General features: G+C 41.3%; 1 protein-coding gene across 2 annotated transcripts in view; it reads right to left on the bottom strand.

The window, feature by feature from the left end:
• tlr7 (toll-like receptor 7) overlaps positions 1 to 27,469 on the bottom strand; it is a 47,615-nt gene that overhangs the window by 16,998 nt on the left and 3,148 nt on the right. Inside the window, exon 1 of one of the 2 annotated variants that reach the window (XM_063051005.1) lies at positions 2,481 to 2,641. The exons of the other annotated variant lie outside the window; for it this stretch is intronic. Within the exon in view, the coding sequence (XP_062907075.1) occupies positions 2,481 to 2,483 (3 nt within the window). The 5' untranslated portion in view covers positions 2,484 to 2,641. Of the gene's footprint in view, positions 1 to 2,480; positions 2,642 to 27,469 lie in introns of those variants that run through there. 2 annotated transcript variants of the gene reach the window in all.

The raw sequence follows: 27,469 nt of genomic DNA, 5'->3' as shown, positions 1-27,469 counted from the left end.
TCGCTGCCAGACAGGGATACGAGAACGATGGGGCTACTGGGGAGGGGTGGGGGGTTGTGGGAGGAAGAAGAAATTACTTGTGCAGACCTGCTTTGTCATACTGACACAGAAGCTGCTGTGGAAAGGGGATGTCAGACAAAAGATGACAGATATAAACATCAACTCGGATGTCCAGTATCTGCATTTCTTTTGTTTGCTGTATGGGAAAAATATCTTTGCACAGCAAGTTGTTGTGATTCAGAATGCAAAAATCCAGATGAAAAGTTGGAGTTTGCTGATGCGGTAGTAACGTTCAGTAGAAAACTAGATAAGCACCTTTAAAATTTAGTGAGGAAGGAGAAGGGGTGTGAAAGATAAATGGTCAAAGCTTAAGTGGAAAACATCACTCTAGAACCAGTGCAGACTGAAAAAGTCAACGAGCCTCTCTCCCTCTCTCTGTAGCTTGGTTATATCATTGTTTATAATCTTGATGACTTTGAACCACCATTACCTTTTTCAATCCATCTTCTGAAAACAAATGTGCTTACAAGCTCAAGTATATATTTATTTCATGTACTGATCCACCTGTTTGTTGATTTGGGCGAGCCAACCTACATTATCAGTATTCAAGATATTTGATTCAACAGATAAAATTTACTAGAATCAGTAAATAGCATCCACCCATTCCATAACTGGGTTTTAAAAGCAGTTCCTCCTGCTTTTTTTTGGAGTATTGGTGTAAAGTGAAATTAGATTGTCTCAATCTGGTTCCTTGTGGCTACAAACCTACTGTGTAAAGCTGCTCACTAAGGTAATAGGAAGGATGAATGGTGAAAAATGGGAAGATGGTATAACAGTGCAGCATCTGTCTGGATGGACATTGAACCTGTGAACACTACCTCACTTTTTAAATATATATCATTTCTGTTTTTTGCATGATTTTAAATCTATTCACTCTATGTATACTGTAATTGATTTACTTACTTATTTATGATGATGATTATTATTATTATTGTTGTTTCTTCTTCTTCTATATTATGTATTACATTGAACTGCTGCTGCTAAGTTAACAAATTTCATGACACATGCCGGTGATAATAAACCTGATTTTGATTTTGAATGCTGTCTTTCAATGGTGAAAATAGTTTCCAGAGGCAATATGCCATAACTTGATAAACAATAAATTCACCACAAAAATTGTAATAAGTTCCACTTCCATCACTAAATTTATATTCTCCAGAAATTTTACTTGCAGTAAATGTGTGTAAAATAATTAAATATTAAGCAGATCCATGTACAATAGAACTCCAATTTGGGGCATATATTTAATTTTGCAATAACTTGTGTGCATTCTACTAACTTGTAACCATGTTAAAATATACTCAACATCAGCTTTTAGAAAATGTCTGAAGAACTTAGGTGGCTTGTAAAATAAACTGGAAGGTTTTTTACATAAAAACAGAAATAACGCAGTGGATGAAGAATATTTCTGATTCATCTTATAATAAATGCAGAATGCTCACTTGAATCGAATATCCAGCATCTGAAAACTCTGTTATCTCTAATGTCTACAGTATGTTGAGTAAATTATCAAAGGTTACAGAAAAATATACATTTACACATACTTACCATGTCTTATTTTATGGACTACATACAGTATCTTTGGCTGATAAATACTTCTATTCTATAACGTATGTTGTTATAGGATAGTTATACACAAAAAGATTGTAACAGTGAGTTGTGAGTTTGCAAATAGTTTCCAAAGGTCACACGCATGAGAGGTGGAACAAATTGCCAATCAGGAATTCTTTGAAACAAATATTTTCATTTTTTTCTGCAGAGAGACAGCTACCACTATGCTAGTGTTTGGTATCTTATTACTTTATAATGAGATCCAGCACCAAAAATTCTGCAGACTGGGCAATTGACCATTTTCCTTGTGTTGGTTGAGAGAGCGTGTGTCGGATAGGTAACCAGTTGAAGGCCCAGGAGCCCCACTTTGCCTGTTCGCTATACTGTACCTCAATGATACACAATTTCCAGCATAAATCATCAACAGGGTTCAACAGTGAGAACTGTGGCTAATTTCCTGTTCCTTAGTTTAGTTATACTGAGGTTAGTAGACATGAATCAGCTCAGGGCAGATCAGGATGAAACCTGCTTATTTCACCCCCATTCTGAACAGTACCCATACATCGCAGTACACTGCTCTGTGCTGAAGGTATGGCCATCCTTTAAAATCACCACCTTTTACAATTTCTTCAGCAATGAATAACTTACATCAGATAGATTCTACTATGATGTAAGCTGCTTTCTATGCCAAAGAACCATATGACACAAAAGAGATTACAATTAAAGTGCTGCCTTTAACTTGGCTTGAAATTATAGTACAAGTATCACTCTATATCTTAATATATCTAAAATTTATGAAACAAAATAGATTATATTCAAGCTTCCAAAGAATAACACATGGTAAAAAGTGGAAGTGATACAGCACCTACCATTTTTTTCTGTTGCTCAGACTTGCTGCAGCTGTTTCTTTGGGTTTACATCTTCTTTTAAACTAAACTGACAGAATATTCTTTGTATAATGACAGTGCCTTCAGCAATACCTGGTTCTAATGGCAAATGAAGTATTTTGTTCTATCTGTTACTGTAGATCCAGGAGCAGTTACACCTCGAAGCTAAAGCTGGATAAAGTTTCACATGATCGAGAAGTAAGAAAGTGAAACTCTGTAATTGGTTCCGCCTCTCTAAAGATAGCATGAGAAAACCTCTTGCGTTGTTCCTAAACTGTAGCCACACATTAGCAATTGTTCGTAATACATATTCTATTTTGTGCATTTTACACACCTGTTACCAATTGTTATTGGTATACCACAGTCCTGACGAAGGGTCTCGGCCGGAAACGTCGACTGTGCTTCTTCCTATGGATGCTGCCTGGCCTGCTGTGTTCCACCAGCATTTTGTGTGTGTTGCACCAATAGTTATTGCTGTTTTTGCTTGAAACCAATCAAGGAATGTCAAACTGCTGGCAATAACTTGATGCTTTATTTTATCTCTAACAAAACTGAACTATATCAGTTTTGTCATAAAAGAAGAATGTCGAAAAATATTATTCTATATGTAACATATCAGACTACCTGGAGAATCAGAAGTGAAAGGATTTGGCTGAGAAAAAGTTAAATAGATATTCTGCAGAGTAAATAATTGGATGGTAAGAAATAGTGTGGTCTTGTTTTCATTTTGGAACCAAGAAGATTATAGAAAAGACATATTTACTGAGAAGTTAGGAGTGTACGTAATGGAGAAAAATTGTTTTGATTAGAGAAGATGAAGTTAGTATGAGGAGATATACCATAAACACTGGGATAGGTCAACTATTGAAAACAACACCATTAATCCACCAATACTAAATAATTTGGAAATTGTAACTTGTTAAAAGATGAATCCTGTAAAAAAATGTTATATTTAAGATCCTGCTTAAGTTTTCTTTGTAAAAATAAGATGTAAAATACTTGAGATGCTCAGCATTTCAGCTACTTTTTGTAGAGTGAAAATTGAGTAAATGTTTCATGTTGATGACCTTCATGAGAATTCAACCATGGAGAAAGGTTATTGACTTAAAATGTTAATATTGTTCCTTTCGGCACAGATGCTGCCTGACCTACTGAGTGTTTCTAACATTTTCTGTTTTAATTTCAGATTTACAATTAACTTTTTATTTGGAACAGGTTTTCTGATTATTTATCCATAAGAGGATATTAGTAAAGGTGTGTTATAGGTTTCGACAGATACTTAGCTCAGAACAAAGGATAGTGACAAATAGATTGGATAAAGAAGTTGCCAGCATAGCATTCTGGAGGTAATCTTGAGATAATTCATATTTTAATACAGAAAAAGAAAAAAAAATCTGGCATGTATTTTGATGGTTAGTTACTATGCTCCGTTATGTCAAAGAGGAAAATTGTACATTTAGCTTACTAACATGGTTTTTACATAGCCGAAATTCTTCGGCAGGTCTGGAGAAAAAAAGCTGAGGAGTAGATTTGAAAGGTGGGGGGAGGGGAGATGGAAATGCCAGACGATAGGTGAAACTTGGAGAGGGAAGGATGAAGCAAGGAGCTAAGAAGTCGATTGGTGAAATAGACAGAAAGCCAAGGAAGAAAGAAGAAGGGGGTGGGGGAGGAGATAACATCAGAGAGGGAAAGGGGATAGGAAATGGTGAAGGAGAGGGGGTGGTGGAGGCATTACTGGAAGTTTGAGAAATCGATGTTCATGCCATCAGGTTGGAGGCTACCCAAACAAAATTTAAGGTGTTGTTCCTTCAACCTAAGTGTGGCCTTATCCCAACAGTGGAGGAGGCCATGGATGGACATAACGGAATGGGAATGGGAAGTGGAATTAAAATAAGTGGCCACTGGGAGATCCCGCTTGTTCTGGTGGACAGAGTGTAGATGCTTGGAGAAGCGGTCTCCCAATCTACGTCGGGTATCACCAATATACAGGAGGCCACACTGGGGGAACCGAACACGGTATGTGACCCCCAACAGACTCATAGGTGAAGTGTCGCCTCACCTAGAAGGACTGCTTTGGGCCCTGAATGGTAGTGAGGGAGGAGGCCATCCAGCGCATCCTATCAATGTTGTCTTTCAAAGCAACTTCATCAATCTCTAATCTCCATGGTTTTTCTCCCACAAATACTCATCAACACCATTGATTCCACTGCCTCCTACCTCCACCAGAGGTAATTTACCGTGGCTAATTACCAATCAGCATATCTATGGAACATTGGAGGCAACTGAAGCATCCTTGAGAAACTCATATAGTCACAGGTGGAACATGCAAACTCCACATGGACAGCACCCGCGGTCAGAATTGAACCTGGAGCTCTACTAAGTTGTGCCACTGTGATACTCTGACCACACAATGGATATGTAAGACGGAAGTTGGTCATATAAGCTAGTCAGTCCATTCAAGTACTTAGACATCGTTTGAGCCTCCTCCCTCCCTACACCTGATCAACAAATATAATATAGAGGAATAAGCTCTTCTTGGGCTTCCAGCCAGGCATAGGTATTGATTTTAACTGACATTTCGATGACAAACTCTGCCATCTTCATCAGGGATGATGCCTTGGCATTTCTACTCTAGTGGTATATATACCCCCATTGTCCATCCCTCTTGATTGGTTAGTGCTCAACCAATCAGGTTTCCACTGCATCACAGCCTGGTATGGAAACACTCATGCTCTTGAAGGAAAATTCTAGAAAAAGTAGTGGATATGGTCCAGTCCATCACAATAAAAGCTCTCCCCACTTTTGAGCACATCTACATGAAACACTGTCGCAGGAAAGCAGCATCCATTATCAGGGTCCCCACCATTCACGCCATACCCTCTTCTCACTGCCATCATCAGGAAGAAGGTACAGGAACCTCAGGACTCACACCACCAGGTTCAGGAACATTTATTATGCCTCAGCATCAAGCTCTTGAACCAATTAGGATTACTTCACTCAACTTCACTTGCCCATCATTAAGATGTTCCCACTAGCAATGGACTCACTTTCAAAGACTCTTCATCTCATGTTGTCAATATTTTTCTGCTTACTTATTTATTAATATTATTTATTTATTTTTGTATGTGCACAGTTTGTTGTCTTCTGCACATTGGTTCAACGCCCAGGTTGGGTGGTCTTCTATTGATTCAATTATGTTTGAATATTCTGTAGATTTATTGAGTACGTCCACAAGAAAAGAAATCTTATGGTTGTATATGGTGATGTATATGTACTCAGATGATACATTTACTTGGAACTTCTGTGTATTACACTATACTTCTGCCCCAAAACAACAAATGTCAGTAATAATAAACCTAATTCCGATTCTGATCTTTAATCAGAACTACAATCAGTTAAAGATAAAAAAAATATTGCAGGTGCAAAGAGAAAGAGTATGGGAGGACAGGACAAAATGGAAGACCTACAGTATGGTAAGACACTGATAGGATTAAATGACGAAAGGGGTAAGAAGGTGTAAGTAGCATAATGGAGGCATTGCAAGTGCAGAAAAATTATGAGAGTGTTCACAGTACTGATGACCAATTTCTGGAAATATGAAATCAAAATGCTAAAGACTGATTACCTAAAACTGTTGAACTCTCTGTTGAGTTCAGAAGGCAGTAATGTGCCCAAATGAAGTAGAGATAAAGTTCCATGATCTTTGTTGGGACATCATTATCTGACCTGTTGAATACTCTTAGCATTTTCTGTCTTCATCTTACATGAAGGTGAAATGTACATCTCTGTTTCAATGTGTGAAACATTAAATTAAAATGGATATTTTATAATCTGACACTAAAGCAGAAAGTGCTGGGAACACTCAGCAGGCCAGGCTGCAACGTGGAGCAAGAAACAGTCCATGTTTCAGATTCAGCACCCTTAACACAGAAGGTGCTTTTGGATACTTGGAAAGACTTTTCAAGGCATCTCCACAGACTTGAAGCATGTGATTCTTTATTGACTCAGAAATTCTATTTCTTATTTATTACGCGCAATCATATACAGGTCGACTTTCACTAATCTGGCACCATTGGGACCTGAGGAGTGCCGGATTAGTGAAAATGCTGAGTTACAGAAGGATCACATAAAGTATAAGCAGTGCCGGATTATCGAAGGAACTGGATTACAATTAGTCGGATTAGTGAAGGTCGACCTGTACCACAATTAGAGTAATTAATATTGCAACTATATATGCTGAAGACAATTTGATAAAGGCCAGTTGATCCATCCTAAAAACAGTTGAACAAACTTGTCTATCAACACTTTCATCTACCACCTGCTCTGTAATCTCCCTGGAGCGATAAAAGGCAGGTTTACAAAAATCTTGGTCAAGGAGCAAATATTCTCTGCTGTTAGATGTAATTAAAAAGAACTTCTTGCATTTAGCCATATTTATGAGGCACATTATCCAATATACCATCTACTTTATTCACATAGCAACATTAGTCTTAGTCAACTCCAATTTTGATTTTTTTTTGCAAAAGGATTCATATTCACCACACATTTTGAATTTATTCTAAAAACCAATAATCTCTGGGTCTTAACCTTTCCCAAAATATTAAGAAAGAATGTAACTTATATGATTCTGTCCAAAGGCTTATCAATAACACTACAGCCTCATAGTGGGATCAGAAGTGGAGAGAGTGAGGAGTTTCAAGTTCCTGGGTGTCAGTATCTCTGAGGACCTAATCTAGTCGCAACATATCGATGCAGTTTTAAAGAAGGCAAGACAGTGACTATACTTCATTAGGAGTTTGAAGAGATTTGTTATGTCAACAAATACACTCAAAAACTTCTATAGATGTACCGTGCAGAGCATTGTGACAGGCTGCATCACTGACTGGTATGGAGGGGCTACTGCACAGGACTGAAGGAAGTTGCAGAAGGTTGTAAGTCTAGTCAGCTCCATCTTGGGTACTAGCCTACAAAGTACCCAGGACATCTTCAAAGAGCGGTGTCTCAGAAAGGCAGCATCCATTATTAAGGACCTCCAGCATCCAGGGCATGCCCTTTTCTCACCATCAGGAAGGAGGTACAGAAGCCTGAAGGCACACACTCAGTGATTCAGGAACAGCTTCTTCCCCTCTACCACTTGATTCCTAAATGGACACTACCTCACTTATTTAATATATATTATTTCTGGTTTTTTTTGCATAATTTTTAATCTATTCAATATACGTACACGGTAGCTGATTTATTTATTTATTTATTTATTTATTTTCTTCTATATTCTGTATTGCATTGAACAGCTGCTGCCAGCTTAAGAAATTTCACGACACATGCTGGTGCTAATAAACCTGATTCTGATTGCTCTTCATTTTATAATGGAGCTATTTAATTAATCATTTTAATATTCTGTCCCTTTCTCCCATATTTACTACCTCCATTTTGTGCTCTGATAATGCTACTGTCCACATTAGTGCTTCCAAAACACATCTGATTCTGTTTGGTCTAGTATGCCCCTTTATTGTGGTTAACATTGCCCTTGACTGGCTGTTCTCCATTTCCTGTACGATCATTAACTCTTTCCCCCTTCACTGTTACCTTTAACTACACTTTCCAAACCACCAGCTTCCACATTCAGTAGAAGATCAACCACCACATATCACTACCCACACAATGACCAACACAGCTTCTGGCTTCCGCCAATAACTCCATGGCCACCTGGGCCAATCCTAATCACCCTTGGCAATATCCTGGATAAATGCAGACCATGTAATGCCTGAATTTTTCACCTGCCATTCCCCACTACTGAGTATCACACACACTCCTTAATTTGAACAGCATATCCCTTTTGTTTCATTGTTTTGTGGACTCATAATGTGAACTTTTCTCTTCAGAAGTATGTGGAACCCCACCAATCTCTGATTTTTTTTTAACCCGTGCTAGCTTTACACTAGAGGTTTAAAACAGATGTGGGTTAGATGTGGCAGGGTGTACTGCTACAATAGTTTCAATGTTTTTAGGAATTAGTCTGCTCCTAATTACCACATTTATACACCTGTTATTGAAAGTTATATGTTTGACATTACCACTTTTCTTCAAAATGTTTTTTCTCTCTCGTTGCTGGTTCTGTTGGTGCCTCTCCAGCAAAGCAAACTGGGGAGATGGTTGATTTTACACCCACTGGGAGGTCAGCATCAAGCCATCAATAACACATTCAGTTCCCTTTGTAAGATCTTTAAGATTATCGAAGTGTTTGATGGATAATTATAAAGATGATGTTTCCGCTTGCAGGCAAGGCCTTAAATATAATATAGTTCTTGCTTGCAAATAATAGAAAAGAACTGAAAATTAACGGAAGCCCTTGTCCTAGAGTAGTTTGAATTCTGAACATTATTTTCACAAGGAGAAATTGAAGGCAAATTCTTATGATTTTGAATTACTTTAATCACATCATCTTTTAATCACTTCCCTAAGAATATTTCCATCATCTTCATTCTTGCATTGACATCCATTTCCTCATTCCATAAAGTCTCCAAGACTTTAGCGCCTTTCCAGGTGTGTGGTGACCAGCTATGAATGCATTTGGTAATTTATGCCTTTATTGATAAATCCAAGGCACCCATAGCTTTTTTGAAGTCTTTGCATTTTATTGAGCTATCTTCACAAAATGGTGTTCACACACCCAAGGTTCTTCTGGCCCTCTTCTATTATTATATTATTTATATTGATCATTCTTCCTGAGACGATGTAACACCTGGTATTTCAGTAATAAGTCCTGAACTATTCTATTCATTTCACCAAAACGTTACTGTTCTCTAGTTTCTTAGTTTCAAGAAATTTTGCTGCAAATATCTACATTAAAGCCACCAACACATATGAGAAAGGGCAATAATCCTAACACCATGAATGTAGAGCATTACTGTTGATATCTATTAAATCAGGAAAACAATTATTCTGCCTCATTCTCTATTTTCCATCTAATAACTAATCTTGTGCCATTGTTCTATTAAACTCATGGGCTTCATCCTAGCAACTAGTTCTATCACATTCTCTTTATCAAATACTTTATAAGAATCCTTTCTCCTTACTATTAATTTCAATGATATTGTCAACCCTCCGTCATGTTTTATTCATAATAAAATCTGTTCATGGATATAACAGATTATTTTTTGATAAAAACAAATTTATTTTGATTTGAAAAAGGGAAGTTAATGAATAGATTACATATTATATAGGAGTGGTTGTGAAGAGTAACACTTAATGATCTTTAAATGGCATTGCTTTAAGTATTCAAATAATTTCTTCATAAACAGTTTTCCCACATTATACCAGTAGGTGGTGGCATTATTGCATTAAAGATAATACTTTCTTCGACAGTCCCTCAGGGTAGAGGGCCTTCTGTTTCCACCCCAAATCTATGGGTACTGGGGTGAGAGAGAGGTCAATGGTAGGTCTGGCAGGCTCAACCAAAGATGGGGCAGGAGGATCTTGATGGCATGGGCTAGTTAGAGAGGTAGTATGGCTTTGACACTCACTCACCTGAGGCATTAAGTCAGTATTCTCAGTGTCCACCCCAAATGCCCTGTCTCCACTTGATAAACCAGGGATTCCAAATTACTTGAACTTTTAACTCACTATATATCAAGATTCAAAATAAATTAAATAGGCACAGTGGTGCAGCTAATAGAACTGCAGAGACATCGGTTCAGAACATCTTTCAAGAGGGTGAACCCTCGCAAGGTGACAGACCCTGATGGTGTACCTGATTGGCTCTGAAAACATGTGCCAACCAACTGGCGGGTGTGTTCAAAGACATTTTCAATCTCGCATTGCCACAGCTGGAAGTTCCTACCTGCTTCAAAAGGGCAACAATCATATCAGTGCCCAGGAAGATTAGTGTGAGCTGCTTTAATGACTATCATACTGTAGCACTCACATCTACGGTGCTGAAGTGCCTTGAGAGGGTGGTTATGGCTAAGCAAGGACCTGGACCCACTGCAAGTTGCCTATTGCCACAATAGGTCAACAATGGATGTGATCTCATTGGCTCTTTAGGTCAAGTCAAGTCACTTTTTATTATCATTTCAACCATAACTGAAATGGTACAGAACACAGTAAAAATGAGACAAAGTTTTCCAGGACCATGGTGCAACATGAAACAATACAAAAACTGCACTAGACTACAGACCTATCCAGGACTGCATAAAGTGCACAAAACAGTGCAGGCACTACAATAAATAACAACAAAAAATAAACAAGACAATAGGCACAGTAGAGGGCAGTAGGTTGGTGTCAAGCCAGGCTCTGGGTATTGAGGAGTCTGATGGCTTGAGGGAAGAAACTGTTACATAGTCTGGTTCTGAGAGCCCCAATGCTTCAGTGCCTTTTTCCAGATGGCAGGAGGGAGAAGAGTTTATATGAGGGGTGCATGGGTTCCTTCATAATGTTGTTTGCTTTGCGGATGCAGCGTGTGGTGTAAATGTCTGTAATGGCGGGAAGAGAGACCCCAATGATCTTGTCAGCTGACCTCACTATCCGCTGCAGAGTCTTGCGATCCGAGATGGTGCAATTCCCGAACCAGGCAGTGATGCAGCTGCTCAGGATGCTCTCAATACAACCTCTGTAGAATGTGGTGAGGATGGGGGGTGGGAGATGGACTTTTCTCAGCCTTCACAGAAAGTAGAGACGCTGCTGGGCTTTCTTTGCTATGGAATTGGTGTTGAGGGACCAGGTGAGATTCTCCTGAAGTCAACAACCATCTCTTTTGTTTTGTTTACATTCAGAGACAGGTTGTTGGCTCTGCACCAGTCCGTTAGCTGCTGCACCTCCTCTCTGTATGCTGACTCATCATTCTTGCTGATGAGACCCACCATGGTCATGTCATCGGTGAACTTGATGCTGTGGTTCGAGCTGTGTGTTGCAGCACAGTCGTGGGTCAGCAGAGTGAACAGCAGTGGACTGAGCATACAGCCCTGGGGAGCCCCCGTGCTCAGTGTGATGGTGTTGGAGATGCTGCTTCCAATCCAGACTGACTGAGGTCTCCCAGTCAGGAATTCTAGGATCCAGTTGCAGAGGGAGGTGTTCAGGCCCAGTAGGCTCAGCTTTCCAGTTTCTGAGGAATGATTGTGTTGAATGCTGAACTGAAGTCTATGAACAACATTCGAACGTACTGGTCTTTTTTGTCCAGGTGCGTTAGGGCCAGGTGGAGGGGGATGGCAATGGCATCGTGTGTTGAACGGTTGGGAGGGTACGTGAACTGCAGGGCTCCAGTGAGGGGGGCAGCAGGGTCTTGATGTGCCTCATGACGAGCCTCTCAAAACACTTCATGATGATGGATGTGAGTGCGACGGGACGGTAATTGTTGAGGCAGGACACTGAAGACTTCTTCGGCACAGGGACAATGGTGGTGGCCTTGAAGCACGTAGGAATGACGGCACTGCTCAGGGAGATGTTGAAGATGTCAGTGAGAATCTCTGCTAGCTGGTCTGCACATCCTCTAAGCACTCTGCCAGGAATATTGTCTGGTCCGGCAGCCTTCCGTGGGTTGACCCTGCACAGGGTTCTCCTCACATCGGCCACTGTAAGACATAGCACGTGGTCATTTGGAGGAGGGGTGGTCTTCCTCGCCACTACGTCATTTTCCACCTCAAACCAAGTGTAGAAGTTGTTCAGCGCATCTGGGAGAGAGGCATCACCCACACAGGCAGGTGATGCTGTCCTGTAGTTGGTGATGTCCTGAATGCCCTTCCACATGCACCACGTATCTCCGCTGTCCTGGAAGTGGCTGTGGATTCGCTGGGTGTGTGCACACTTTGCCTCTCTGATGGCCCGGGACAGTTTGGCCCTCGCTGTTGTTAGGGCTGCCTTGTCGCCTGCTCTGAAGGCGGAGTCACTGGTCCTCAGCAGCGCACGCACCTCCGCGGTCATTCATGGCTTCTGGTTAGCGTGTGTAGTGATGGTCTTGGCCACAGTGACGTCATTGATGCACTTGCTGATGTAGCTAATCACTGATGCCGTGTACTCTTCTAAATTGGTAGAGTTGCCATCGGTTGCAGCCTCCCTGAACATGTGCCAGTCAGCGTGCTTTGGATCAGCTGGACAATACTAATATTTGTGGCAGGTTACTGTATATTGTCTACAGATCAGTGTTTAACACAATCATTCCTACAGTTCCGATCAAAAAGCTCCAAAACCTGGGCCTCTGTACCTCGCTCTGCAACTGGATCTTCGACTTCCTCACCAGAAGACCACAGTGTGTGGATCAGAAATAACATCTCCACCTCGCTGATAATCAACATCTCAAGGATGTGTGCTTAGCCCGCTGCTCTATTCTCTATACCTATGACTGTGGGGCTAGGTGCAGCTGACGACACAACTGTAGTTGGCAGAATTTCAGATGGTGACGACAAGGTACACAGGAGTGAAATCGATCAGCTGGTTGAGTGGTGTCACAGCAACAACCCTACACTCAAGGTGGACTCCAGAAAGGGTAAGACGAGGGAACATACAGCAGTCAGAGGGATCCGAAGTGGAAAGAGGGAGCAATTTCAAATTCATGGGTGTCAACATCTCTGAGGATCTATCACTGAGACCCGGCACAAGGAAACAATTACAAAGAAGGCACCACAGTGGTAATGTTTCATTAGGAGTTTGAGTTGATCTGCTTTGTCACCAAAGGCACACACAAATTTCTACAAATGTATCATGAAGAGCATCCTAACTGACTCCATTACTGTCTGGTGTGAGGGGAGGGGGCAATGCCCAGGATCCAAATAAGCTGCTGGAAGTTGTAACCCCAGTCTGCTCCATCATGGGTCCAGCTTCCCCAGCATCCAGGATATCTTCAAAAGGCAGTGCCTCAAAATGGTGGCATCCATCATTAAGGACTCCCATCACCTAGGGCATCCCTTCTCATTGCTACCATAAGGCAGGAGGTACAAGAGCCTGAAGGCACACACTCAATGATTCAGGAATAGCTTCTTCCTCTCTGCTGTCAGATTTTGAAATGGACATTGAACCCATTTACACTATTACAGTACCTCACTAATTTCTTTTCTCTCTGTCTGCACTATATTTAACTTTTTAATTGTATATGTGTGCAAATTATGTACTTCCTGCTGTAATTTACAGTTTTTATCATCTATTGTGTGAAGTTTGCACACTTTCCCAGTGGGTTTCCTCTGGGTGCTCTGGTTTCCTCCCACAAATCAAAGATTTGCTAGTTGGTAGGTTAATTGGCTTCTGTAAATTATCCTTGGTGTGTAGGTGAATGCTCGAATTGGAAAGGAGTTGACAAGTTGTCAGGAGAATAAAAAAGGATTCATATAGGATTAATGTAAATGGGTGGTTGGTAGTCAATGCAGACTCAATGAGTCTGTACTGTACCGTTCTCTGACTATAGGACTCCAAGATTTCTTAGACAGTCCCTTGGGATCAATGATGACTATCATTTCCATTCTGTAGGTTCTGAAGTGGCAAATGAGGCCGGTGCTTAAAGGGCTATGTGGGCAGGTGGTGTGCTTTTTCTATCTCATGTGCTAGGCTTCCATGTTCTCCTGATACATGGTCTGCAGCTTCTCAGTAACATCCTGAATGCTCCCTCTCTATTTTGGATAATCCTGCCCCAAGTGTCAGTGGGTGTGTGGTAATTTTAGGAGGTCTTAAGAACATTAAACCTTTTTCATTGTCGTCCTTCTTATATTTTATTGTGAAGAGCTTTGAAAATAAATCTTTTTTCTGGAGCCTAATTTCAAGCATACAATGACAAGGCTGCTCAACATGGCTGACTTAGTGTAATTAGGCTCTCAATTGCTAATGTTGGTTTACTTATCCTTCTCGTGCATTTAGAGGGCTGTACAGGAACAGCATTCCTGGATCTTCCCAGTGACTTGAGATGCCTGCTGTTGGTAGTACAGGTTCCCAAAACACCTAGGAGGGTAGGAAGCACTGCTGCCATGCAGATCAGTAGTTTTAGGTCAGGATTGAGGTCTTGATAATCAAATAATCATCTCTTCAATCAAGTGGTGGAGGTGCTGACATCATCAATACCTGGCTCTACGAGCTGGTGGCTCCAGATACGTGAGAAGATGTCTATGCTTTTCTGGGCCTCAGGAAGAGCACAGCGTTTAGAGGGTTGTAATTAGAGGGCGGTACTATAGGACAGCCTTTGGGGGCTGCTTTAAGAGGCTGCATTTGGATGACATCATCAGGGAGATATACAGGACTAAGTTAGGAGACAGCATTAGGGGATATTTTGCATGTGTTGGGGTGGGGTGTTACATTTTGGGGCTGCCTTAGGGGGCAGAGTTAGAGAGCAGTGTTGAGGAACTGTGTAAGAGGGCAGTACTGTTAAGCACTGTTATGTGACAGTGCTGAGGGTTGTACTGGGGCAAAGTTAAGGGCAGTGTCAGATCTCTTTTACAGTCTGTATATCCAGTGTCATCTGCAATACCGATATCAATGCTCATGTTAGGAATAATGAATGCATTGTAAGGCAAATGAAGGCAGAATTTATGCAATAAATGGTCTGGCCCTCAGTGACGTATGGGTGCAGGTACATAATTCTGTTAAATAGCAACACAGGTAGATAGGGTGCTGAAGCTGACATTTTACATGCTTGTCTTCAGCTGTCAGAATACTTCAACATTGGTAAGGTTACATTCAGAGTACTGAGTGCATTGTTTGTCACCTTGCTGTAGAAAGAATGTCATTAAACTGGAGATGGTACAAAAAAGATTTAGGAGGATGATATTGGAGTGGAGGGTTTGAATTATAAGGAGAAACCAGTGAGGCTGGGACTTCATTCCCTGCAGTGTAGGAGGCCAAAGGGTGATCTTACAGATGTTTATAAAATTACCTTATGCACCAGATACGTTCAATACCTGAACTCCTTTCCCGAGGGTGGGCAATCCAAAACCCGAGGCCATAAATTTAAGGTGAGAGGGGGAAAATTTAAAAGGCACTTGAGGGGAAACTTTTTCACACAGAGGGTGTTGAGAATTTGGACTAGGCTGTAAGAGGAAGTGATAGACAGGTGCAATTCTGACATTTAAAAAGGTATTCGGACAGTTGCATGGATAGGGAAAAAAGAAGTAGAGAAATATGGGCCAAATGGGACAAGCTCACTTAGGTAACTTGGTCAGCATGAATGAGTTGAGTCCGTAGCCTGCTTCCATGAAGTATAGATTTATGATTCACTGATTTATATAGAACATCACAGCATAGTACAGGCCCTTTGGCCTGCGATATTGTGCTGACCTTTTAGTTTACTCTACGATCAATCTAACTCTTCCTTCCTACGTAACCCTTCATTTTTCTATCACCCATGTCCCTATCTAAGAACTCTTTAAATGTTCCTAATGTATCTGACTCTACCTCCACCACCCTTGGCAGGACATTCCATGCACCCATCACCATAAAAAAAACCTACCTCTGACATCCAATTGGTTTCTTCTTACCCGATTTGTTGGTAGAAATTAAGTGATTGCTTTAAACAATGCAAAGTTATAGGTTACATATAATGCGATCTATTGTGAGAGTGGTGCAGGGGCAGCTTTTAGATTTTTGTCTTACAATTTTTAAGTGCAAGTTCAATATTTCATATGCTTCAGTGAATGAGTCTACCATAGCTTGCAGCTTAGCAAATAAAACTATCTACACTGGGTGCCTTGACTAGGTGACATTGGGCTGACGATGGTGCTGGAGGGTAGTCACTGCAGACTGAATAATCTCCCATTTGTTCTGAAGATTAAGGATAGAGGGTATACTGAGGTTGCAAAGGGCTATGTAGACTGATTGATGCTCTATTTCTCTTGGAGCTGGAGTTGCAGAGAAGATATTGTCCCCTGTGCATTTAGATGAAAGACTGTGTGACATGAGAAGCTAATCTTTAGTCACCGGAAAGCTTTTATAGCCATTGCACCCACAAGTTTTCTTTCCTCCTCACAACTTCCTTAGTCTATCTGCCCTAGACAGTTCCTGCAAATAGCCCTATTGTGACTAGACTGGTGAACTCTCAAGAGTTTGTGCAAAGTTTTGCCATTTCTCTTAGGGCCTTTCACGTGCCAAAGCTAAAAATACCTCCTAGTCCAATTTATAATGCATCACTATATATTGGGTACTCTAAGTAGCTTTCTCAAAACCTGCAATTTTTCGTAGCATGAGGTTACTGCTTTAAGTCAGCCTAACACACAATTTATAGTTTCAAAGATAAATTGAGACCCACAATTCAGAACCTCAGATTCTCTGTTGTGTATGTCAGGATCCTGGCACCAGAAAGAACCCAAGACTTCTCAACTGTAACGCTCGTGAACAATAAACTTAAAAAGGTAAAAATAGTTTTTGTAAACACCTATCATACAGCTTTTTAAATAAATCCCTTGAGGAACTTTTTACTATGAAAAGAAAGAAATGTTCATCTTCTTTAATGCTCAGCTTTATAAAGTTTTGTTCAAATTTGATTTTGTGATCAATGACTTAATCAGGCGCAGATCTTTTACGAACACTTAAGTCTACAACCGTAGAAAATCATCTATCGTTCCCCCAAAATTTTGTTCATTAAAGAACTAAAAGTCATATGATTTTCTGGCACATCCAATGCAAAACTGCTGAATTTGTAAGCAGCATAGCTTCTAAATCTTCTGAGCTTCTTCTAAATTTAGGAAGAGCGAGGAAACGGCAGTCACATTCTTTCACATTTGGCTTACATCCGTTAAGCATTTATACTGTACAGCTAGCTGAGATCAGAATAATGCTTTCAGATCCTGGGCAGCAATCACTCAGTACGTCTAGTCACATCTTTTTGAACTAAGAATTGACCTTTTATTTTAATTATGACAGTTATGCTCTTAATTTGCTACATAATTAATTTGTTGCATCCACATCTTGTGACCTCATTGCAAATCAGCACTGCATGGAAGCCCACAAAGTTACTTCAGAAATTATATTTTCTGTTTATGGACTGAAACTCCACTGGTAACTTCTTTGGCAATCAGCATAAAAAGCTGGATAAACTCAGCAGGCCAGGCAGCATCTAAGGAGGTGAAAAAACAATTGATATTTCAGAGCAAAACCTTTCATCGGGACTGGAAAGGAAGGGGGAAGAAGCCAGAACAAAGAGGTGAGTGAAGGAGGAGGAGTACAAGCTGGCAGATTATAGGTGAAACCAGGTGAGAGGGAAGGTTGGTGGGTGGGGCCTGAAATGAGTAGTTGGGAGATGATAAGTAGAAAAGGTTATGGACTGAAGATGGAATCTGATAGGCGGGCAGCAGACTACGGGAGAAAGGGAAGGAGGAGGGACACCAGAGGGAGGTGATGTGTACATGAGGCAAGATAAGTGGTGTACGAGCAAGCCAGAATGGGGAATTGAAAAAAGAGAGAAGGGGAAGGGAGAAATTAATTGGAAGTTGGAGAAATCAATGTTCATGTCTAAATGTTGAAGGCTATCCAGATGGAATATGAGGTGTTGCAGTCCCTTAGGATGACTTGTTTCCATTGTGGATTCAAAGTGATCGATGAGAATGACGTGGGAAGTGCAAAATCTTCCACAGATGTATTAGGTGGTGTCTGACAGGACAGATATGTGTATAGACTGAGATAGTGTACTTCTTTCACCACTTACTCTGGGCTCCTGTATTCTCCTATTGCAGAGCTCAAGCTGGTGAATACAACCATGAAACCCAAATGCACCTTCTCCATTTTGTGGACAGTAGAATCTCATTACTGCTGAGCTTCAGAACTTCACCAGGGTTACCGTCTCGGTGAGATAGCAATAACACAGAATCAGAAGCTCACAGTTGCATGCTTGGGACAATACCTTAACTTTTTTTTTTGCAAAATGCATGGCTGTTTTGCCTTCCTTAATGACAAGGTGCAATATTTATTAGCAAAATATACCACATAACTCTCCCTGAGTCTAAACAAAGCTGGAATGTACTGACCCTAAACGGAAATGTATATTTCAATCTCATATTAATCTTGAGCCATTCTGCATTCTGATAACTATCAGAATTAGGTTTAATATCACTGATACATGTTGTGAACTTTGTTGGTTTGCAGCAGTAGTACATTGCAAAACATAATAAAAGTTCTAAATTACTATAATATATACACACACGTATACATACATACACACACACAAAATACTTAAATAAATAGTGCAAAGACAGGGGGCAAAGTACTGAGGTAGTGTTTGTAGTCCATTCAGAAATCTAATGGTGGGTAAGAAGCTGTTGCTGAAACGTTGAGTGTGTCTTCAGGGTCCTGTACTTCCTTGATGGTAGCAATGAAAAGAGAGCATGTACTGCACGATGAGGGTCCTTAACGCTGGATGCTGCCTTTTTGAGGCATCACCTTTTGAAAGTGTCCTCGATGCCGAGGAGGCTAGATGCCATGACTTTCTATGGCTTTTTCTGATCCTGTGCCATGGCCTCTCCCTACTAGATGGTGATGCAAACAACTAGAATGCTCTCCACAGTATTACTGTAGAAATTTGTGAGTGCCTTTGGTGACATCGATTCTCCTCAAACTCCTAATGAAATATAGCTGCTGTTATGCCTTCTTTGCTATTGCATCAGTGTGTTGAGCCCAGGTGAGATCCTTGGAGATGTTGATGCCTGGGAACCAGAAGCAGCTCATCCTTTCCAATTCTGCTCCCACAATGAGCACTTGTTTGTCTTCCCTCAACTTCCCCTCCCTGAAGTCCACAATCAATTCCTTGGTCTTACTGAAGTTGAGTGCAAGGTTGTTGTTGTGACCTTAGTTATATAAATACCGATGCACATCTTTTCATCTATGGATCTGTTTAATGACAGCTATTACTATATCTGATTAGTGCTCAATTTGAGTGGAACAGAGTGAAGAAACCCAATTTATAGTGTCTGGAAGTTACATTTAATGCCAGCTGTAAACGTGCTGACATTTAAAATTTAGCTCAACATCTGCTGTAGCTACGTTCAGCTTCAACACTTTCCATTAAATGTGGGTCTAAAGATGCTGCAATTCAGGCTTCGATGTGGTTTTAGTGACTGCCTGTTGAGTATGGACCTACCTATTGAATCAAGGCAAAGACCGAATGTGAACAATGAGCAATAGGAACAGCACGTGAAACTGTGATATGGTCAATGGTGAGTGAATTTTAACATAGAAATATATTTTGTGACGCATTTGGTGAATAAAAATTGAGAAAACTTAGAATTAAAATGGTATTCTTTTACAGATGCCATTAGGAATAGAGAGATCGGAGGTTCACATACAGAAATCTTTGCTGATGACAGGGTATGCTAATAAGGCTGTTAATAAGGGTATATTTAATCTTTGGTTTTAGAAAGCATGAGAGAACAAAACAAAGTTACAGAATACAACAGTGGATGGAGTTCAACTAGATTATAGGGCTGAGATGAGTGCACCAATTCAGGAATATGTCAAGAGCCTTTCTGTGTATACATGGCTTTTTTCTTGTGTTAGTTCCACAGATGGGGGTCTTTATTTTAGGAAAGACTGAAATTTCCTTCAAGGGACATTCCCATACATACAATTTTTGCTGCATCATTTGATTATTTGTATACATTATTAAAACATTGTTTATAATCAACTTTTTTGCAATTAGTACCAATTTTATTGCTTTAATGAACTACTAGAGTTTGAAGATTCTGAGATAATTTAGTGAACACATTTGGTTATCTTTTCTCTTTTGCACTCTGGGCAAATTATTTCACAAATCATTGACAACTGATATAAATAAAGTTTATCAGTAATGCAGCACTGGTTAAGGTAGCAGTAGGCAGGCGCAAGGCTAATTCAAACCTCTGCTTAGGCTAGGCAAGATCTACGTAGGCTGTGGTTAGGTTTAGGTGTCACGCAGGTGAGAAACTGCTTGAAAGTTCAGCACTCTAATGAACTGAGACACGAGCTGGGAAGTCAAGATGGTAACAGCTCAGAGCGGTTGAGCTAACGGATGCTGGAATTTTGGAGGGATTATAAAAAGTTGATCCTTCGGTCTGATAACGGCAGAGGAGACACGACATGAGAGAACTGCGGAAGCTACCCGAGAAACCACTGGTGGAGTTTAAGACCACCACGAGGGTGGAGGCGACGGACCGATTAATTTTGACCTGTGATTACCAGTGTGGGTAAGAGCTTGCCTGTGGGGGTCTGCTGTTGGTGAACCCGTGCCGTGGGTTAGTAGAACGTTCCGTAGAAGGGGCTCTGTCCATCTGTGTCTGTGTGGGGGTCACACGAAGTGACTCTGAAGACTTTGGAAGCAAGAACAACTAAAGCAGCCAATTTGAACATCAACTCAATTATCTCTCTCTCTCTCTCTCCATCAATTCAACTTGACGCAACACAAAGTGAACTGAACTGCTTAAACTTGCCTGACACCGTAGGACTGATATCTACCTCCTGGACTATTATTTTTTTATGTATCCACACTCACATTTACAGATATTTATATATCTATTTATCTATCAGTCAGGAAATTAAGTTGGTACCTCCATTTGCTGAAGACGACATTGATAGGTACTTCCTACATTTTGAGAAAGTGGCTCAGAACAGGAAGTGGCTGAGGGAGGACTGGGCAGTATTGCTGCAAAGTGTGTTAAAAGGGAAGGTGCAGCAAGCATATTCTGCCTTATCTATGACCGAGTCGACTAATTATGATACTGTGAAGGAGGCTGTGCTTAAGGTCTATGAAATGGTGCCAGAAGCCTACTGACAGAAGTTTCGGGGTTTGAGGAAGTCTGGGAACCAGACATATATAGAGTTTGCCCGATAAAGTACAGGTACTTTGATTGGTGGTGTGGCTCGAAAGAGGTAGACGAGGACTACCACAAAGTGAGACAGCTGATGCTGATCGAGGAATTTAAAGAGTGTGTCCCTAGTGAGATATGGATATATGTAGAAGAGAAAGAGGTTGAGATCCTTTCCGCGACCGCTAGGTTAGCGGATGAGTTTGCCCTGACTCACAAGATTAAGTTTTACCCGAGCAAGGGTTATCAGAAGAGTTACCGGGATAATCCGCCGAGTAAAACAGAAAACAAGGCAGGGGCTAGTGATAGAGGTAAAGAGGAGGGGAAACCAACCAAAAATAAGTTTTCCAGTTTTACCTGTTACTATTGCAGAAAGCTTGGCCCTGTGATGTCTAACTGTCTTATTTGGAAGAAAGAAATGGGAAAGGAGAAGGGGAAAACCCCCAATGCGCGTGTGCCAGCGGCTGAGACCACACGAAGGAAGGTGGGGTCTGGCCAAGTTCAGGAAGGGATTGAGTGGTTCATTATCAAGGAGGGGTCACCACTAGTTCCAGTGAGAATCTGGCATGATACTGGAGCCTTTCAGTCACTGATATTAAGTGATGTCTTAGAATTTGGTGACGAGACAAAAACGGACCAAGTGAATATTCTGGAAGGTATTGGCAAGGGAACAGAGGTCATGCCTTTGCACAAAATAATTTTGAAATGTGACTTAGTATCTGGACCAGCTGACATAGGGATACGACCTAAATTACTGATAGCTAACGTGGACGTCTTGTTGGGAAATGACCTGGCAGGAAAAGATGTATACCCAGGGTTACAGCTAACAAGCCGGCCTGCTGTTAGTGAGACAAGTGCAGACAGTGAACTTCATCCCACATGTGCGGTCACAAGAAGTATGACAAGGAAGGCTGCAGCGGTGAAGTGATCTGGACGGGAGGGGTCAGGTACCCACAATAGCAAAGATGGGGTATGGATCCTACTGACTGATCTGAAACTTTTCTACTGTCTGTGTTCAACCAGGACCCAGGTAGTGAGGCTGATAAGAGGGGTTTGTCATTGTCCAGGCGGAAGCTTGTGGAAGAGCAGGATAGGGTTCCTGAGATTGTAATCTTAAAAGAGACAGCTCTTTCTGAGGATGAAATTCAGAGGGAGTCAATGGGTTACTATCTAAATGATGGGGTATTAATGTGAAATTGGAGGCTACTGACAGTACCTGCCAATGAGGATTGGGGAGTGGTGCACCAGGTGGTGGTTCCGAAGGGTTACTGTACAGAAATTTTAAAGATGGCTCATACAATGCCTTTAGGGGGACATCTTGGAGTTAGAAAGACAGGGAACAAGATTATGAAAGAATTTCATTGGCCGGGTATAAGAAAGGATGTGGTGGTTTTTTGTAAAATCTGTAATACCTGTCAAGTGGTAGGGAAACCGAATCAGACTATCCCAAAAGCGCTACTTCGCCCCATACCAGCTTTTGGCGAACCTTTCTCCAGGGTCATTGTGGATTCTGTTGGCCCACTGCTAAAGACTGCAGGTGGCCACCAATATGTGTTAACCATTATGTGTGCTGCCTCTAGGTTCCCAGAAGCAATACCCCTCAGGAACCTAAAGGCTAAAACAGTGGTGAAGGCACTTATTAAGTTCTTCACATTAGTGGGTCTGCCCAAGGGGATACAATCAGATCAGGGCAGTAATTTTACATTGGGTGTATTCCAACAGATATTTACAGAACTGGGAGTGAAACAAATTTTGTCCACGGCATACCATCCCCAATCACAGGGAGCGATAGAGATGTTTCACTCTACCCTCAAATCCATGATTAAAGCATGCTGTATGGGAAACGAAAAACATTGGGATGAGAGCATACCTTTACTTCTATTTGCGATAAGAGATTCGATCCAGGAATCATTGGGGTTCAGTCCGTTTGAGCTCGTGCTTGGTCATAGGCCTCGAGGACCTTTGACCTTACCGACAGAGCAACGGTCTGATAAGGAAGTGCGAATTGGTGTATTGGATTATGTCTTAGAGTTTCGAGACAGGCTGAGCAGGGCTTGTGACCTTGCGAAACACAGTCTCCAAAACTTCCGGGCTGATATGAAGCGCTGGTATGACAGACAGGCGAGGGAGCGAAGCTATGAGGTTGGAGATGAGGTCTTGGTTTTGTTTCCCCTGGAGAATAACCCTCTCCAGGCTCAATTTAGTGGACCTTACGAAATAATGAGGAAAATTGATGAGCTTAACTATGTTATCAGGACACCTGGTAGAAGGAAGACCACTCAATTAGTGCATGTGTACCTAATCAAACCTTATTTTGATTCTAAATCCATATCAGTTGGGGTCACAACCAAACAAGACCCAGCTGCAAAGACTAGCCCAGAGATAACGGGGGAGTGTAATGAGCAGTGTCTGGTTTCAGCTCGAGCCAAGAATGCTAGTGTTTTGGAGAACATAGACAGTAAAATTAACCACCTGGAACCGAAACAACAGCAACAGATAAAGGAGCTAATTGGCAAAAATTCCGATCTATTCCCAGATATACCGAGGCAGTGTAGTATAGCTACCCATGATGTCATTGTAGGGCAGACTGATCCAGTGAAACAGAACCCCTACAGGATGAATTTAGAATGTAGTAAAGTAGTGGAACAGGAAATCGAATATATGTTGGCCAATGGTATAATCAGGCCATCCACCTCTGTATGGGCTTCCCCGTGTGTGATAGTTCCCAAGCCTGATGGTACAATGAGATTTTGCACAGATTATAGAAAGGTCAACGCAATAACTAAAACAGATGCTTACCCTATTCCCAGAATAGATGACTGCATCGATAGGGTGGGAAAGGCTAAGTACCTAACAAAAATTGACATGCTAAAAAGGTACTGACGCATTCCCTTAACTTATAGGGCTCAAGCGATATCAGAATCCGTCACCCCCTCAGGGTTGTACGAGTATAATGTGATGCCTTCCAGGATGAATAATGCCCCTGGGACATTCCAACGTATGATAAATTCTGTGATTCAAGGCTTGAAGAATACCGGGGCATACATTGACGATTTAGTAGTATGGAACAACACGTGGGAGGAACACATTGTAACAGTAGAGAAATTATTTGATCAGCTCTCTAAAGCTAATCTGACAATGAACGTTGCCAAGAGTGAGTTTGGTCAAGCCAGGGTCACATATCTTGGTTATGTGGTGGGTCAGGGTCAACTGGCTCCTGTGAAAGGGAAAGTTCAGGCTATCACTGATGTACCCATTCCAACGGGTAAGAGAGCATTGAGAAGGTTTTTAGATATGGTGGGGTATTATCGAAAATTTTGCAAGAACTTTGCGGATATTGCCCTTCCACTGACAAAACTGTTGAGAAAGAGTGAACGATTTGTGTGGGATGAGCGTTGCCAAGAGGCATTCGAATGGTTAAAGGGTATCCTGTGTCACCATCCAGTGCTAAAGGCACCGTACTTCACTAAGCTGTTCTCCCTAGCGACAGAGGCTAGTGATGAAGCTGCAGGGGTGGTGCTATTACAGAGAGGAGATGATGGTATTGAACATCTGGTGGCATACTTCTCCAAAAAGTTTAATGTGCACCAAAAAAAATTAGCCGACAATAGAAAAGGAATTGCTGTCCCTCACTTTTGCATTTCAACATTTCGAGGTTTACGTTAGTCCCTCACAAAAGCCGTTAGTGGTGTACACTGACCACAACCCTTTGGTGTTTTTAGATAAGATTAAAGATCGAAATCAGTGCTTAGTAAACTGGAGCCTGTGTTTACAGCAGTTCGAAATTGAGATAAGACTTAAGGGGTACGGCCGATGTCATTGCGGATTGCCTATCCCGCTGTTAAAAAAATGCTGACGAACTGTGTAAATGCTTAATGTACACTCTGTGAAGTAGAATGTAGTGCTTGGTGTGTAGAATCTGTGAGTGAGCAAAAACTTTGCTCGAAGATCAAAATTTTCCCAAAAGGGGGAAGGTGTCACGCAGGTGAGAAACTGCTAGGAAGTTCAGCAGTCTAATGAACTGAGATGGCGTGAGCTGAGACACGAGCTGGGAAGTCACCATGGTAACAGCTCAGAGTGGTTGAGCTAATGGACGCTGGAATTTTGGATGGATTATAAACAGTTGATCCTTCGGTCTGATAACGGCAGAGGAGACATGACACAAGAGAACTGCGGAAGCTACCCGAGAAACCATTGGTGGAGATTAAGGCCACCACGAGTGTGGAGGCAACCGACCGATTAATTTCGACCCGTGATTACCAGTGTGGGTGAGAGCTTGCCTGTGGGGGTCTGCTGGTGGTGAACCCGTGCTGTGGGTTAGTAGTCCATTCCCTGGAAGGGGGTCTGTCCATCTGTGTCTGTGTGGGGGTCACACAAAGTGACTCTGAAGACTTCCAAAGCAAGAACAACTAAAGCTGCCAACTTGAACATCAACTCAATTATCTCTCTCTCTCTCTCTCTATCAATTCAACTCGACGCAACACGAAGTGAACTGAACTGCTTAAGACTGATACCTGACATCGTAAGACTGATATCTACCTCCTGGTCTATTATTTTTTTTGTATCCACACACACATTTACGGATGGATATATATATATATATACACACACACACACATACATACACACACACACACATATTTTATATATATATATACACATACATACATACATACATACACACATATATATAATAGTTTATAACCTGTATTGTATTATTCGGTTTAATGATATTAATTCGTAGAGTAATAAATATAGTCTTAATTTATAGTAAACCAGACTCCAGGTGTGTTCCATTTCTGCTGGTCCTTTTCAACCCATCACGGGATTCGTGACAAAAGATTCAATTTAATACCATGTGGCATAAAAGTGCTTTGCATTCTTGTCACTGAATTTAACAGTACCATTGGTATTGACACACTGTGTTGACTCAGTACATAACTTCAAGGGGCGACACCGGGGTCAACATTTTGAAATCCCACAAAATGTGTTTTTGTTAACTAACAACAAAAGAACTGAATGTGCTGAAGGAACCTATTCTATCTGTGCAATTAGGAGTGGGTAAATAAATGCATTTGGGTAGATGGAGCTCGTCAGCCTGGGAAGGCAGTTCATCCAAGAGAGGGGAAAATCTGATTTCAAATCTCCGCTGCCTTGCTGCCATACCCACTTATGGGAAAGGCTTCGGGAGTAAACCCTGAGGACAAATCCGGAGCTGGAATCCCTAAGGCAGTCCAACGTTGTTTTCAACTTCGTTCTGGCAACTCCTGCGATGTCACTGGTGCCAAGCTGTATCGGCCCTTGCCCTTCCCTTGGACAACATTGGTAGCATGGAGAGGGGAGACTTGCTGCTTGGGCAACTGCCAGTCTTCCATACAACCTTGCCCAGGCCTGTGCCCTGGAGAGACTGAAGCAAGTCTTTCCAGGCGCAGATCCATGGTCGCGCAAGACTAATGGATGCCATCCAAATAAATACTAACTCAATGCATTCTTACTAATAAAGAAACCCTGGTCTTTTTAAAATCCTTGGAGAGCAACTCTGCTAATATTTATTAACATAACAAAATAACAAGAATTATAAGTCCATTGACTCCTAGATTTTCTAAATGCTTTCGCAGCTGAAGACATTTACAAACATTCAATTCCATGTGACAAGTTCCACAACCAGGTGAATTGAAGGAAGGAGAGGCCTGATCAGTTGTCAAAGCCATTTTGAAAGTAGGGCCTGACAATTGTGCTTAGATTGACCACGTGTTACTCTGGGCACCCACAAACTTCTGGAAGCCAAACTCCAATTACATCCAGGGCATAGAATAGGCAGCCAAATTTAAGTTGCTCATGTGTCATTGCAATGGCCCCACGGTGCTATAAGTGGATTCCATCAGATTCCATCCTTTTGAAAAAAAAACAGGTTAACTTGTCTATCCTATTTCATGTATTTCGCTGTAAATGTGATTACCTTCCTTTGGCAGCTCTAGGGAACAGGGTCATTGACAGTGTCAGTAGTAATACCTTATCACTTACTCCTAATGCAGATAAAAAAAATGTGCATTCTGACTCAAGCAGTAAATGTTACCTTTGTTTTTCAGCAGGAACACAAAACCAAAAGTGTGTCCTTGCCACATAATTGGGAGCTGGACTATATAGGGACGATCATGCGCACCACGATCATCGTTAGAGTTGTAGTGAGGATGCAGCCCACAACAGGGATGAGATGTTTGAAGATTACCTAATACT

This window comes from Mobula hypostoma, chromosome 6, assembly GCF_963921235.1.
Source record: "Mobula hypostoma chromosome 6, sMobHyp1.1, whole genome shotgun sequence".
Lineage (NCBI taxonomy): Eukaryota > Metazoa > Chordata > Chondrichthyes > Myliobatiformes > Myliobatidae > Mobula > Mobula hypostoma.
This window is presented reverse-complemented; position numbering and strand designations above follow the sequence as displayed.